This window comes from Anomaloglossus baeobatrachus, chromosome 8 (genome assembly GCF_048569485.1).
Source record: "Anomaloglossus baeobatrachus isolate aAnoBae1 chromosome 8, aAnoBae1.hap1, whole genome shotgun sequence".
Taxonomy (NCBI): Eukaryota; Metazoa; Chordata; class Amphibia; order Anura; family Aromobatidae; genus Anomaloglossus; species Anomaloglossus baeobatrachus.
Window position 1 is genome coordinate 25,240,561 of NC_134360.1, and position 14,062 is coordinate 25,254,622.

The 14,062-nt window shown below is 47.7% G+C and overlaps 1 protein-coding gene across 1 annotated transcript; it reads left to right on the forward strand.

Annotated features, from left to right (window-relative positions):
- Positions 1-299: 299 nt before the first annotated feature.
- On the forward strand, positions 300-4,330 carry LOC142249102 (germ cell nuclear acidic protein-like). Its single transcript, XM_075320695.1, has 8 exons — positions 300-380; positions 724-801; positions 922-1,006; positions 1,126-1,171; positions 1,301-1,445; positions 2,639-2,771; positions 2,866-3,073; positions 3,242-4,330. Exons 1-8 carry the CDS (start codon positions 309-311, stop codon positions 3,321-3,323), a joined length of 849 nt encoding a protein of 282 aa, XP_075176810.1. The 5' UTR covers positions 300-308; the 3' UTR covers positions 3,324-4,330.
- The last annotated feature ends 9,732 nt before the right edge of the window (positions 4,331-14,062 follow it).

Below are 14,062 nucleotides of genomic sequence, written 5' to 3' on the forward strand. Positions count from 1 at the left end.
CTTCGGCTGTCGCGGGGGCGGCACATATATACATATATATATATATATATATATACATATATATATATGTATATATGTGTATACACATATACATATATATATATATGTGTATAAATGAATACACATGGAACCATATATGGCCTGGCAGTGATGTCACAATATCAGTGTTCTATAGAGTGATTATGTCATACAGGTGATGATGTCACAATTGGAACACATGATAAAAAGCCCTGCGCGCGCCACAATTCTCTCTGAGGGTGTTAGAGTTAGTGGAGTTTGGATTTTGTTTTGCATTTCTGTTGAGCAAAATGTCTAAAAATATGCGCAAACGTCGCTTTATTATTGATCCTGATACAGAGAACAGCGGTAGCAATGACCAGGTGAGCGGTGACTCCGATATATTAACCATACTATGGGCCCTATTCGTCGTTTATCGGTTTTTAGGTCACTTTTCTATATTTTTTATCTTGTATTTAATTATATTTTTTGCTTCCAAACTCATCAACATGGTGATGAATTTGGAAGAATGGATCAGGCCCTATGTGTTCGGCAATAATAGTCTTGTAAGTTTCCTCTGTTGCACCCCAGCTCCAATCCTTATACCATATACAAAGTTTGGTACATTTTAAAATTGACCCTTGCTAATGAGACATTTTGGTTAAACGTTTATAGAAATTGGAAGCAAAAATTATTTTATTTTTTAATTCTTTTTTTTTTATACAGTTACAGGTCAAGAAAAAATGCCGCACAGTTTCTGCGTCCGACACAGAGGACGACAACGGTGATGAGAATCTCCATCAGGTGAGCGCTCGCTTCTCTCCAGCGCGGTCGCTCTGTTACGCCGCATTATGTGATTATACCGCTATATCGTTGCTGCTTCTTTATTATACATTTTTGTGTCTTTGTGTTTCTTTTCTTCAGTCTCATCTACTTATTCCGAGGTCTCAGAGGAGCCTTGATGGAGGAGATGTCGGCTCTGTTCCTCAACAGCCATACATAGAGTCAGGTCTGTAACAAAGAATCTAGAAGGATCATAAAATCCTTCAAAGAAATTAGACTTTTTGTTGATTAGGAAAACTAAACGACAAAAAAATAAATGACGATTTTTGTTTTTTTTTTCTCAAGAGCCTCATGCTCCCCAAGTCAGCTTTGTGCAGGAGGAGACAGCGAGGTAATGTATTCCTGTATATCCGTATTATCTGGGTTATGTTCATTTTATCCGGTCACTAGGTGGCGCTGTTATTGTCTACAGGTCGTGTGCGCTCTCAATATATGTATATTTGATGTTTTTTTTCCCCAGGAAACAGAAGTGTCCCATCAATTACTGTATCCTGAGAGATCTGTCTTCTCCCACATCCAAATACGTCACCAGCTTCCATAAGAACAAGGAGGAGCTGAAGAGACGTCTGTACAAGTTTTTTAACCGGACCGTGTTTGAGAACCAGGTATACCACACAGCCCAGTGTAGGGGGTACGGGGGTGACGGGATAGGGCTAGGATCAGTGTGTCCTGTATATATTGTATATACCTCTATATTCAGTATATATAGCGCAATATGAGGGATAGTGAGTTAAAGAGTAAGATTAGTTTATCCAGTGTATATATAGTATATATTGTATATACCCCTATATTCTGTAGGTATAGGGTGATATAGGGGGATAGTGAACAGAGGGTTAGAGCTAGGGATAGTGTATCTAGTATATATGGTATATACCTCAATATTCTGTATGTATAGGGCAATATCGGGAATAATGGATGAAGGGTTAGAGCTAGGGTTAGTGTATCCAGTATGTATGGTATATAGCCCTATATTCTGTAGGTTTAGGGTTATAGGGGAATAGTGAACGGAGGGTTAGCACTACGGATAGTGTATCCAGTATATATTGTGTATACTTCTATATTCTGTATGTATAGGGTGATATAGGGAATACTGGGTGAAGGGTTAGATCTAGGGTTAGTGTATCCATTATTTATGGTATATACCTCTATATTTTGTAGGTATAGGGTTATAGGGGAATAGTGAACGGAGGGTTAGCACTACGGATAGTGTATCCAGTACATATTGTGTATACTTCTATATTCTGTATGTATAGGGTGATATAGGGAATATTGGGTGAAGGGTTAGATCTAGGGTTAGTGTATCCATTATTTATGGTATATACCTCTATATTTTGTAGGTATAGGGTTATAGGGGAATAGTGAACGGAGGGTTAGCACTACGGATAGTGTATCCAGTATATATTGTGTATACCTCTATATTCTGTATGTATAGGGTGATATAGGGAATATTGGGTGAAGGGTTAGATCTAGGGTTAGTGTATCCATTATTTATGGTATATACCTCTATATTTTGTAGGTATAGGGTTATAGGGGAATAGTGAACGGAGGATTAGAGTGCAGGTTAGTGTATCTATTATGTATGGTATATAGCCCTATATTCTGTAGGTATAGGGTTATAGGGAAATAGTGAACGAAGAGTTAGAGCTAGGGATAGTGTATACATTATGTATGGTCTATAGCTCTATATTCTGTAGGTATAGGGTTATAGGGATATAGTGAAAAGAGGGTAAGTGTGCCCCGTGTATATACCGTAGTATATACTGCTCTATACTAAATTATCTCTTTCCTACCTCCGTAGCTTCCTGCAGATGTGGACATCAGCTGGAATAAAAGGCTGAGAGTAACAGCTGGCCGCACCGGCGGTTTCACGATGAAGAACGGGGAGCGCCACGCCTTCATTGAGATATCAGATAAAATCTGCGATTCTGCAGGTAGGACTCACATCGGGCACAATTTATAGATTATCTGTGGTGAAATCTTCCGTACGTCTTTACTGATTGTAATTATTTGCTGCTTTCTCCTCAGATCGACTTCGAGACACATTGATACATGAGATGTGTCATGTTGCCTGCTGGATCATTGATGGCAATGGAATATTTGCCCATCACCAGCTATGGGAGCAATATTGTGGGAAGGTGGCACAGATCCACCCAGATCTCCCACGCATTACTGAATTTCACAATTGGGAGATCCACTACCCAGTGATGTATGAATGCTCTGGCTGCCAGAACAGGTAAGATCGCATAAACTATGGACATGGAGGGGGGGAAATATTCTTGTATGTTTCTGTAAATGTGTTCATGGCTTTAGGTTTCTACAATGAAAGGGGCTCTGTCATTGATTTTGATGTGTTTGGACCTTTTGGATCAGTCTTTAATACAAGCTTTGTCTCCCACCATAGATTTGGACGTTGGACAGATTCTCTCAATACTGAGAAGTTTGGCTGCTACTACTGTGACAGCGATATGGTCCTTGTAACGTAACCCAAACCTGAGAAGATCAATCAGCCAGAACATGGCAGTAGATGGATGAAGTCATCCAGAAGACCAGAACATGGCAATAGATGGATGAAGTCATCTAGAAGACCAGAACATGGCAATAGATGGATGAAGTCATCCAGAAGACCAGAACATGGCAGTAGATGGATAAAGTCATCCAGAAGACCAGAGCATGGCAATAGATGGATGAAGTCATCCAGAAGACCGGTGGAAAGTCATATCTTAGTCTTCCACCATAATGGCGTCTTCTTGCCATCTCTTGGGCGGCACGGTGACTCAGTGGTAAGCACTGGTATCTGCATGGAGTTTGTATATTCTCGCCGTGTCTGCGTGGGTTTCCTCCGGGTTCTCCCACACTCCAAAAATATACTGATAGATTGCAGATAGTACTTGTAACCCAAGCCTGAGAAGATCCATCACTGACCAATCAAGATGGCAGCACATGGATGAAGTCATCAAGAAGACAGGTGGAAAGTCACATCTTAGTCTTCCACCATAATGGCATCTTCTCGCAATCTCTTGGGCGGCACGGTGGCTCAGTGGTAAGCACTGATGTCTGTATGGAGTTTGTATGTTCTCCCCGTGTCTGCGTGGGTTTCTTCCGGGTACTCCGGCTTCCTCCTACACTCCAAAATATACTGATAGGTTACAGATAGTTCTTGTAACCCAAGCCTGAGAAGATCCATCACTGACCATCCAAGATGGCAGCACATGGATGAAGTCATCCAGAAGACAGGTGGAAAGTCACATCTTAGTCTTCCACCATAATGGCATCTTCTTGCCATCTCTTGGGCGGCACGGTGGCTCAGTGGTTAGCACTGGTGTCTGCATGGAGTTTGTATGTTCTCCCCGTGTCTGCGTGGGTTTCCTCCGGGTACTCCGGTTTCCTCCCACATTAAAAAAATATACTGATAGGAAATTTGGCAACTTCTAATATGAATGATGGTCATCCCTTTACAGCGCCGCAGAACATGTTGGTGTTATAATATCAAGCGGGAATAAATGAATCATCAATAAAATGTCAAACTCATTTATTGTTTCTTGGTGTCAGTCATTCAGTGTACACATCTTTTTACAGAAAAAATGGGACCCCTAGAAACATGAGCTAAACTAGAAGAGTCAAAGAGGTTCTGCAGCAGTTGACGTGTGTATTATAACATATTGCTCAGAGTCCAAACTGCTGCTACATCTGAAAATAGAAAATCAGAACTTCAGTGAAAACCTGAAGACACTTCTTTAGTATCAAACTGCCCCAGCCATAGGATTTCTGGTCCAAAACCTGGGACAAGATGGAGTCTGTCCTCTCCCTCAGCACTAGCTCCTCCCCCCAAGGCCTAATCCCAACTGCGAACCTGACTCTGGGCGCCATTATTTAAAGAACTTACCGCCGACATCTTCAGAATGGCCCGTGCCTCTCTGCACGCCCACCCGCTACACAGAACCTCACTGCTTGCCCACCGTACAAAGCCTCGCTGTCTGCCCGCCACACAGAGCCTCACTGTCTGCCCGCCACACAGAGCCTCACTGCCCGCCCGCCACACAGAACCTCACTGCCCGCCCGCCACACAGAACCTCACTGCCTGCCCACCGCACAGAGCCTCGCTGTCTGCCCGCCACACAGAGCCTCACTGCCCGCCCGCCACACAGAACCTCACTGCCCGCCCGCCACACAGAACCTCACTGCCTGCCCACTGCACAGAGCCTCGCTGTCCGCCCGCCACACAGAGCCTCACTGCCCGCTCGCCACACAGAGCCTCACTGCCCGCCCACCACACAGAGCCTCGCGGCCCACACACCACACAGAGCCTCGCTGCCCGCCAGCTGCACCGAGCCTCACTGCCCACCCACCACACAGAGCCTCGCTGCTTTCCCACCGCACAGCGCCTCCCTGCCCGCCCACCACACATAGCCTCACTGCTCGCCTGCCGCACCAAGCCTCAATGCCCGTCCACCACACAGAGCCTCGGTGCTCGCCTGCCACACAGCGCCTCGCTGCCCGCCCACCACACACAGCCTCGCTGCCCTCCCGCCGCACAGCCCCTCACTGCCCGCCCACCACACAGAGCCTCGCTGCTCGCCTGCCGCACCAAGCCTCGCTGCCCGCCCACCATAAAGAGCCTCACTGCTTGCCCGCCGCACAGAGCCTCACTGCCCACCAACCGTACAGAGCTTTGCTGCCCACTAGCCGCACAGAACAGCACCGCAGAGAGCAGCACAGCACACAGCATTGTCCTGCCTCCTGTGACCCCTGTCCACCACCCCCTGTTAAGCTGCATTCGGATTTTAAGACGCACCCCTCATTTTCTTCCCAAATTTTTGGAGGAAAAGTGTGTCTTATAATCTCAAAAATACGGTACATAGAACATGTCTACATAAGCCGCCTTCATCAATTCCCCAAAACTTATTCTCCCGGAATAAATTCAGATTATAGAGCCGAAAATAAGTTCAGCATCGAAAACTCCCAAATTATTACAGAATCAGATTAGATCCCAGAATTAATAAAGACCCCAGACCAGACCACCAAAGGTTAAAACTGCAGGAATAGCCAAAGGATTCATAATAACTTGCTGATCAGCGGAGATCTCAGGGGACTTGGCTATCTCGGGCTGTCCCATAGACAATGAAAAGAGTGGAGGGGCACATCTACTGCCACCAATCTACTGACCTACTAATTGGACTCTTGTCAATCAGTAAATTATCCTCTTTTCTTTGATTGGTCACTGTCATGGAAAAATTATATATCCATGAGATATCTCTCTGAAGGGACAAACATACATTTACCCTTATGCATTGAAGACATGGGATCAGTTGTAACTGATGAGTAGAGATGAGCTAACTTTGTATGAAAAAGTTTGCAAATCTCAAATTTGGCACAAGCCTTGCCCATTCGGATTCCCAAACACTTTTCTCAAAATTGGCAAAATTTGGACTTTGTTGGGCAACTCTTAACATTTGCACTAATGCTTTTCTTCTACCTTATTATGACTTTGGCTAGGATAGTGGTGCTGTATGATGAGTTGGGGAAGGTGTTTGATGAGAAGATTATTTACCAATCCTCGCATGCGTGACTATCACACTGCTTCTGGGTCTGCTCATTGCATCTCATGCATATGCACTGCTTCCTCCACCCACCGTCGGTGAAAGCGTCTGTAATTGGTTGCAGTCATACTGCGTGGCTATCACACTGCTTCTGGGTCTGCTCATTACATCTCATGCATATTCACTGCTTTCCCCGCCCACCTCCTGTGAGAGTGTCTGTGATTGGTTGCAGTCAGACAGCCAGCGTGCCGGTGTCTCTGAATGGATGCTCTCACAGAGGCTGTCTGGGTCCCCTATTGGAATGTAAAAATAAATAAATTAAAAAAAGAAGGGCCAAATTTCTGCACCAAATCTGCATCTCCTGGAAAAAACCTCGTTGCGTTTTGATGCAGGTTTTATTTTGCCAGGAGATGTAGTATTGGGGCAGGAATTTGGTGAATAAATGCCAGCCCCAAATCTGCATCTCTTGTCAAAAAACCCGCTGTTTTCTGCCACAAGATGCAGGTCTCATTGAACTCAATGAGTTCACCTGAGGTGAGGTTACTGAGTTCAATGAGTTCACCTGAGGTGAGTTTACCTGAGGTCACAGGTGGGGTACCATGGGAAACCCCTAGCTGTTACCGCAAGTAACCTCAGTAACATTACCACTAGTTGGATGGTTATGTTCTTTAATGTACTTGCACACTGCGACTTCATTATGTAGCAGAGCCTGGATTTTCAATGGACCTCGTGTGGATTAAGTCGGACCTGGGTGTTTTAGGGGTTAATAAATTAAAGAAAGATTTTTTTTTAATAAAGGATTTTCTGTGTTTTGTGTTTATTTCTTTCCCCTTAATGGGGGGGTGTCTTGCTAAATTCTACTAAAAAGGGGGCTGAAAGCCCGTACTTACGAAGCGCTCACTGATATCCTAATCAGGCACGAATACTAATATTCTTTATAGCAAGATACTATTTATTTTAATAGCACATGAATAGTTAATGGTACATAGGCATTTAGAACTATAGTCATAGAATCTTATACAATAACAGAAATATGCATCAACATTACCGTTTGTTGTAGCAATCCTTTCACATCGGAGGGAACTCGATTTAATGATAAAGGAAACAACATGGCATCTTCCATCACAGGAGCAGTGCGTACACTTCAATGTCCTGGAAGGTTTCCCTTAACATTAAGTGAGTCCGGTGTATTTTTATAGGAAAACTTTGTAGGTTGTGTTTAAATGGTCACCAGCATGTGACAGCTGAGTCATGTTCATGTAACTTGACCACAAACTGCTGTGGGCACCAGCAGCTTCCTGCACATTTCCTGCACATTTAGCCAGTTGTCAACTGGCCGACCACAGTTGACCATAGGGTTAGTGAAATATTGCAATGAGCCGTAAATTTCATATGCAAGCTTCCTTAAACCTGTCTTTAAGCCAACCACAAGTTTCCGGTAAGTGGAACTGTAAATGTTACTTCCTCATTATCTTATTCCTTGGTCATCATAGTGAAATTGGTTATCCAAAGGACATCTCTTTGATACTGAATTATTGATAGGTCAAATAATATCTGGGATCACTCCTATCTTTTGATTATGATTCCTATCTAATCACACATTCTTTCAGTCATATCACATTGGTATCACAGGGGGTTTCTTAGACTCCTATCTATTACTAATCCAGGGTTTAGTGGCAACTGGGATTTTTGACAAATCAATGCTTCATTAACTCTTCATATTATCCCAATTGCCACCACACTAAGGCAATCAGGATGAGGCAGGTAAAGTGTCGGAATTGTTGTATCTAAGGCCGGCTTTGCACACTACGACATCGCAGCTGTGATGTCGGTGGGGTCAAATCGAAAGTGACGCACATCCGGCGTCGCAGTCGATATCGTAGTGTGTAAATCCTTTTTGATACAATTAACGAGCACAAAAACGTCAAAATCGTATCATCGGTGTAGCGTCGGTCATTTACATAATTTGGGAAGGACCGATGTTACGATGTTGTTCTCGTTCCAGCGGCAGCACACATGTGTGTGTGAAGCCGCAGGAGCGAGGAACATTACCTTACCTGCGTCCTGCGGCTCATGCCGGCTATGCGGAAGGACGGAGGTGGGCGGGATGTTTACGTCCTGCTCATCTCCGCCCCTCCGCTTCTATTGACTGCCTGCCGTGTGACGTCGCTATGACGCCGCACGACCTGCCCCTTAATAAGAGGCGGTTCGCCGGCCAGAGCGACGTCGCAGGGCAGGTGAGTGCATGTGAAGCTGCCGTATCGATAATGTTCGCTACGGCAGCTATCACCATGATATCGCAGCTGCGACAGGGGCGGGGACTATCGCGCTCGGCATCACAGCATTGGCTTGCGATGTCGTAGTGTGCAAAGCGCCCCTAATGGATGTCACAATCTGGAACAGCTGCAGGCTGCTATTTTTTGGCTGGGGGTCCATAACCATGGGCCTCCCCAGCCTGAGTATACCAGCTCCCAGCTGTCTGCTTTATTTTGGTTGAGTATCAAAATTGTGGGGAACTGCATGTTGTTTTTTTTTAATTTTTTATTTAGATAATAAAAAAAGCCGCATGGGGTCTCTTATATTTTGATACACAAACAAGATAATGTGCATAGCTGGGGGCTGCAGCCTGTAGCTATATGCTTCATCTGCGCTGGGTATCAATATATGAAGGACCCGAAGTAATTTTTATTTATTGATCTATAAGTGGTGTCACAGAGAGTGGGGGCAGAATCTGTCACTCTAACTTCCCTCCATGTGTAGTGTGGGATCTGTCACTCTCTACCTGCCCTCCATGTGTAGTGCGGGGTCTGTCACTTTCTACCTGTCCTCCATGTGTAATGTGGGGTCTGTCACTTTCTACCTGTCCTCCATGTGTAATGTGGGATCTGTCACTCTCTATCTGTCCTCCATGTGTAGTGCGGGGTCTGTCACTCTCTACCTGTCCTCCATGTGTAGTGTGGGATCTGTCACTCTCTACCTGCCCTCCATGTGTAGTGTGGGGTCTGTCACTCGTTACCTGTCCTCCATGTGTAGTGCGGGGCCTGTCACTCTCTACCTGTCCTCTATGTGTAGTGTGGGATCTGTCCCTCTCTACCTGTACTCCATGTGTAGTGCGGGATCTGTCACTCTCTACCTGTCCTCCATGTGTAGTGCGGGATCTGTCACTCTCTACCTGCCCTCCATGTGTAGTGTGGGATCTGTCACTCTCTACCTTCCCTCCATGTGTAGTGTGGGGTCTGTCACTCGCTACCTGTCCTCCATGTGTAGTGCGGGGTCTGTCACTCTCTACCTGTCCTCTATGTTTAGTGTGGGATCTGTCCCTCTCTACCTGTCCTCCATGTGTAGTGTTGGATCTGTCCCTCTCTACCTGTCCTCCATGTGTAGTTCGGGATCTGTCACTCTCTACCTGTCCTCCATGTGTAGTGTGGGATTCGTCACTACCTGTCCTCCATGTGTAGTGTGGAGTCTGTCGCTCTCTACCTGCCCTCCATGTGTAGTGTGGGATCTGTCACTCTCTACCTGCCCTCCATGTGTAGTGCGGGGTCTGTCACTCTCTACCTGCCCTCCATATGTAATGTGGGATCTGTCACTCTCTACCTGCCCTCCATGTGTAGTACAAGGTCTGTCACTCTCTCCCTGCCCTCCATGTGTAGTGTGGGATCTGTCACTCTCTACCTGTCCTCCATGTGTAGTGTGGGATCCGTCACTACCTGTCCTCCATGTGTAGTGTGGAGTCTGTCGCTCTCTACCTGCCCTCCATGTGTAGTGTGGGATCTGTCACTCTCTACCTGCCCTCCATGTGTAGTGCGGGGTCTGTCACTCTCTACCTGCCCTCCATGTGTAGTGTGGGATCTGTCACTCTCTACCTGCCCTCCATGTGTAGTGCGGGGTCTGTCACTCTCTACCTGCCCTCCATGTGTAGTGTGGGATCTGTCACTCTCTACCTGCCCTCCATGTGTAGTGCAAGGTCTGTCACTCTCTCCCTGCCCTCCATGTGTAGTGTGGGGTCTGAAACTCTCTACCTGCCCTCCATGTGTAGTGTGAGATCTGTCACTCTCTCCCTGCCCTCCATGTGTAGTGTGGGGTCTGTCACTCTCTACCTGTCCTCCATGTGTAGTGTGGGATCCGTCACTACCTGTCCTCCATGTGTAGTGTGGGATCTGTCACTCTCTACCTGTCCTCCATGTGTAGTGTGGGATCTGTCACTCTCTACCAGTCCTCCATGTGTAGTGCGGGGTCTGTCACTCTCTACCTGCCCTCCATGTGTAGTGTGGGATCTGTCACTCTCTACTTGCCCTCCATGTGTAGTGCAAGGTCTGTCACTCTCTCCCTGCCCTCTATGTGTAGTGTGAGATCTGTCACTCTCTACCTGCCCTCCATGTGTAGTGTGGCATCTGTCACTCTCTATCTGCCCTCCATGTGTAGTGTGGCATCTGTGACTCTCTACCTGTCTTCCATGTATAGTGTGGGATCTGTCACTCTCTACCTGTCCTCCATGTTGAGTGTGGGATCTGTCACTCTCTACCTGTCCTCCATGTGTAGTGTGGGATCTGTCACTCTCTACCTGTCCTCCATGTGTAGTGTGGGATCTGTCACTCTCTACCTGTCCCTCATGTGTAGTGTGGGGTCTGTCACTCTCTACCTGCCCTCCATGTGTAGTGTGGGGTCTGTCACTCTCTACCTGCCCTCCATGTGTAGTGTGGGGTCTGTCACTCTCTACCTGCCCTCCATGTGTAGTGTGGGAACTGTCACTCTCTACCTGCCCTCCATGTGTAGTGTGGGGTCTGTCACTCTCTACCTGCCCTCCATGTGTAGTGTGGGGTCTGTCACTCTCTACCTGTCCTCCATGTGTAGTGTGGGGTCTGTCACTCTCTCCCTGCCCTCCATGTGTAGTGTGGGATCCGTCACTCTCTACCTGCCCTCCATGTGTAGTGTGGGATCTGTCACTCTCTACCTGCCCTCCATGTGTAGTGCAAGGTCTGTCACTCTCTACCTGCCCTCCATGTGTAGTGTGGGGTCTGTCACTCTCTACCTGCCCTCCATGTGTAGTGTGGGGTCTGTCACTCTCTACCTGCCCTCCTTGTGTAGTGTGGGATCTGTCACTCTCTACCTGCCCTCCATGTGTAGTGTGGGGTCTGTCACTCTCTACCTGCCCTCCATGTGTAGTGTGGGGTCTGTCACTCTCTACCTGTCCTCCATGTGTAGTGTGGGGTCTGTCACTCTCTCCCTGCCCTCCATGTGTAGTGTGGGATCCGTCACTCTCTACCTGCCCTCCATGTGTAGTGTGGGATCTGTCACTCTCTACCTGCCCTCCATGTGTAGTGCAAGGTCTGTCACTCTCTACCTGTCCTCCATGTGTAGTGTGAGATCTGTCACTCTCTACCTGTCCTCCATGTGTAGTGCGGGGTCTGTCATTCTCTAGCTGTCCTCCATGTGTAGTGCGGGGTCTGTCACTCTCTACCTGTCCTCCATGTGTAGTGTGGGATCTGTCCCTCTCTACCTGTACTCCATGTGTAGTGCGGGATCTGTCACTCTCTACCTGTCCTCCATGGGTAGTGTGGGATCAGTCACTACCTGTCCTCCATGTGTAGTGTGGGATCTGTCACTCTCTACCTGCCCTCCATGTGTAGTGTGGGGTCTGTCACTCTCTACCTGTCCTCCATGTGTAGTGTGGGATCTGTCACTCTCTACCTGTCCTCCATGTGTAGTGTGGGATCTGTCACTTTCTACCTGTTCTCCATGTGTAGTGTGGGATCTGTCACTCTCTACCTGTCCTCCATGTGTAGTGTGAGGTCTGTCACTCTCTACCTGTCCTCCATGTGTAGTGTGGGATCTGTCACTCTCTACCTGTCCTCCATGTGTAGTGTGGGATCTGTCACTCTCTACCCGCCCTCCATGTGTAGTGCGAGGTCTGTCACTCTCTACCTGTCCTCCATGTGTAGTGTGAGATCTGTCACTCTCTACCTGTCCTCCATGTGTAGTGTGGGGTCTGTCCCTCTCTACCTGTCCTCCATGTGTAGTTCGGGATCTGTCACTCTCTACCTGTCCTCCATGTGTAGTGCGGGGTCTGTCACTTTCTACCTGTCCTCCATGTGTAGTGTGGGATCTGTCCCTCTCTACCTGTCCTCCATGTGTAGTGTGGGGTCTGTCACTCTCTACCTGCCCTCCATGTGTAGTTCGGGATCTGTCACTCTCTACCTGTCCTCCATGTGTAGTTCGGGATCTGTCACTCTCTACCTGTCCTCCATGTGTAGTGCGGGGTCTGTCACTTTCTACCTGTCCTCCATGTGTAGTGTGGGATCTGTCGCTCTCTACCTGTCCTCCATGTGTAGTGTGGGGTCTGTCACTCTCTACCTGTCCTCCATGTGTAGTGTGGGATCTGTCACTCTCTACCTGTCCTCCATGTGTAGTGTGGGATCCGTCACTCTCTACCTGTCCTCCATGTGTAGTGTGGGGTCTGTCACTCTCTACCTGTCCTCCATGTGTAGTGTGGGATCTGTCACTCTCTACCTGTCCTCCATGTGTAGTGTGGGATCTGTCACTCTCTACCTGTCCTCCATGTGTAGTGTGGGGTCTGTCACTCTCTACCTGTCCTCCATGTGTAGTGTGAGGTCTGTTACTCTCTACCTGCCCTCCATGTGTAGTGTGGGGTCTGTCACTCTCTACCTGTCCTCCATGTGTAGTGTGGGGTCTGTCACTCTCTACCTGTCCTCCATGTGTAGTGTGGGATCCGTCACTCTCTACCTGTCCTCCATGTGTAGTGTGGGGTCTGTCACTCTCTACCTGTCCTCCATGTGTAGTGTGGGATCTGTCACTCTCTACCTGTCCTCCATGTGTAGTGTGGGATCTGTCACTCTCTACCTGTCCTCCATGTGTAGTGTGGGGTCTGTCACTCTCTACCTGTCCTCCATGTGTAGTGTGGGGTCTGTTACTCTCTACCTGCCCTCCATGTGTAGTGTGGGGTCTGTCACTCTCTACCTGCCCTCCATGTGTAGTGTGGGGTCTGTCACTCTCTACCTGTCCTCCATGTGTAGTGTGGGATCCGTCACTCTCTACCTGTCCTCCATGTGTAGTGTGGGGTCTGTCACTCTCTACCTGCCCTCCATGTGTAGTGTGGGGTCTGTCACTCTCTACCTGCCCTCCATGTGTAGTGTGGGGTCTGTCACTCTCTACCTGCCCTCCATGTGTAGTGTGGGGTCTGTCACTCTCTACCTGTCCTCCATGTGTAGTGTGGGATCTGTCACTCTCTACCTGCCCTCCATGTGTAGTGCGGGGTCTGTCATTCTCTAGCTGTCCTCCATGTGTAGTGTGGGATCTGTCACTCTCTACCTGCCCTCCATGTGTAGTGTGGGGTCTGTCACTCTCTACCTGTCCTCCATGTGTAGTGTGGGATCTGTCACTCTCTACCTGCCCTCCATGTGTAGTGTGGGATCTGTCACTCTCTACCTGCCCTCCATGTGTAGTGTGGGATCTGTCACTCTCTACCTGCCCTCCATGTGTAGTGTGGGGTCTGTCACTCTCTACCTGTCCTCCATGTGTAGTGTGGGATCTGTCACTCTCTACCTGCCCTCCATGTGTAGTGTGGGATCTGTCACTCTCTACCTGCCCTCCATGTGTAGTGTGGGATCTGTCACTCTCTACCTGTCCTCCATGTGTAGTGTGGGGTCTGTCACTCTCTACCTGCC

What these genes read in the sequence shown, in the direction of transcription:
- LOC142249102 (XM_075320695.1), top strand. Translation starts at nt 309, where the DNA reads ATGTCTAAAAATATGCGCAAACGTCGCTTTATTATTGATCCTGATACA. An exon ending in GTGATGAGAATCTCCATCAG is followed by an intron (nt 802 to 921) that starts GTGAGCGCTCGC and finishes TCTTTTCTTCAG; the next exon opens with TCTCATCTACTTATTCCGAG. An exon ending in TAAAATCTGCGATTCTGCAG is followed by an intron (nt 2,772 to 2,865) that starts GTAGGACTCACA and finishes CTTTCTCCTCAG; the next exon opens with ATCGACTTCGAGACACATTG.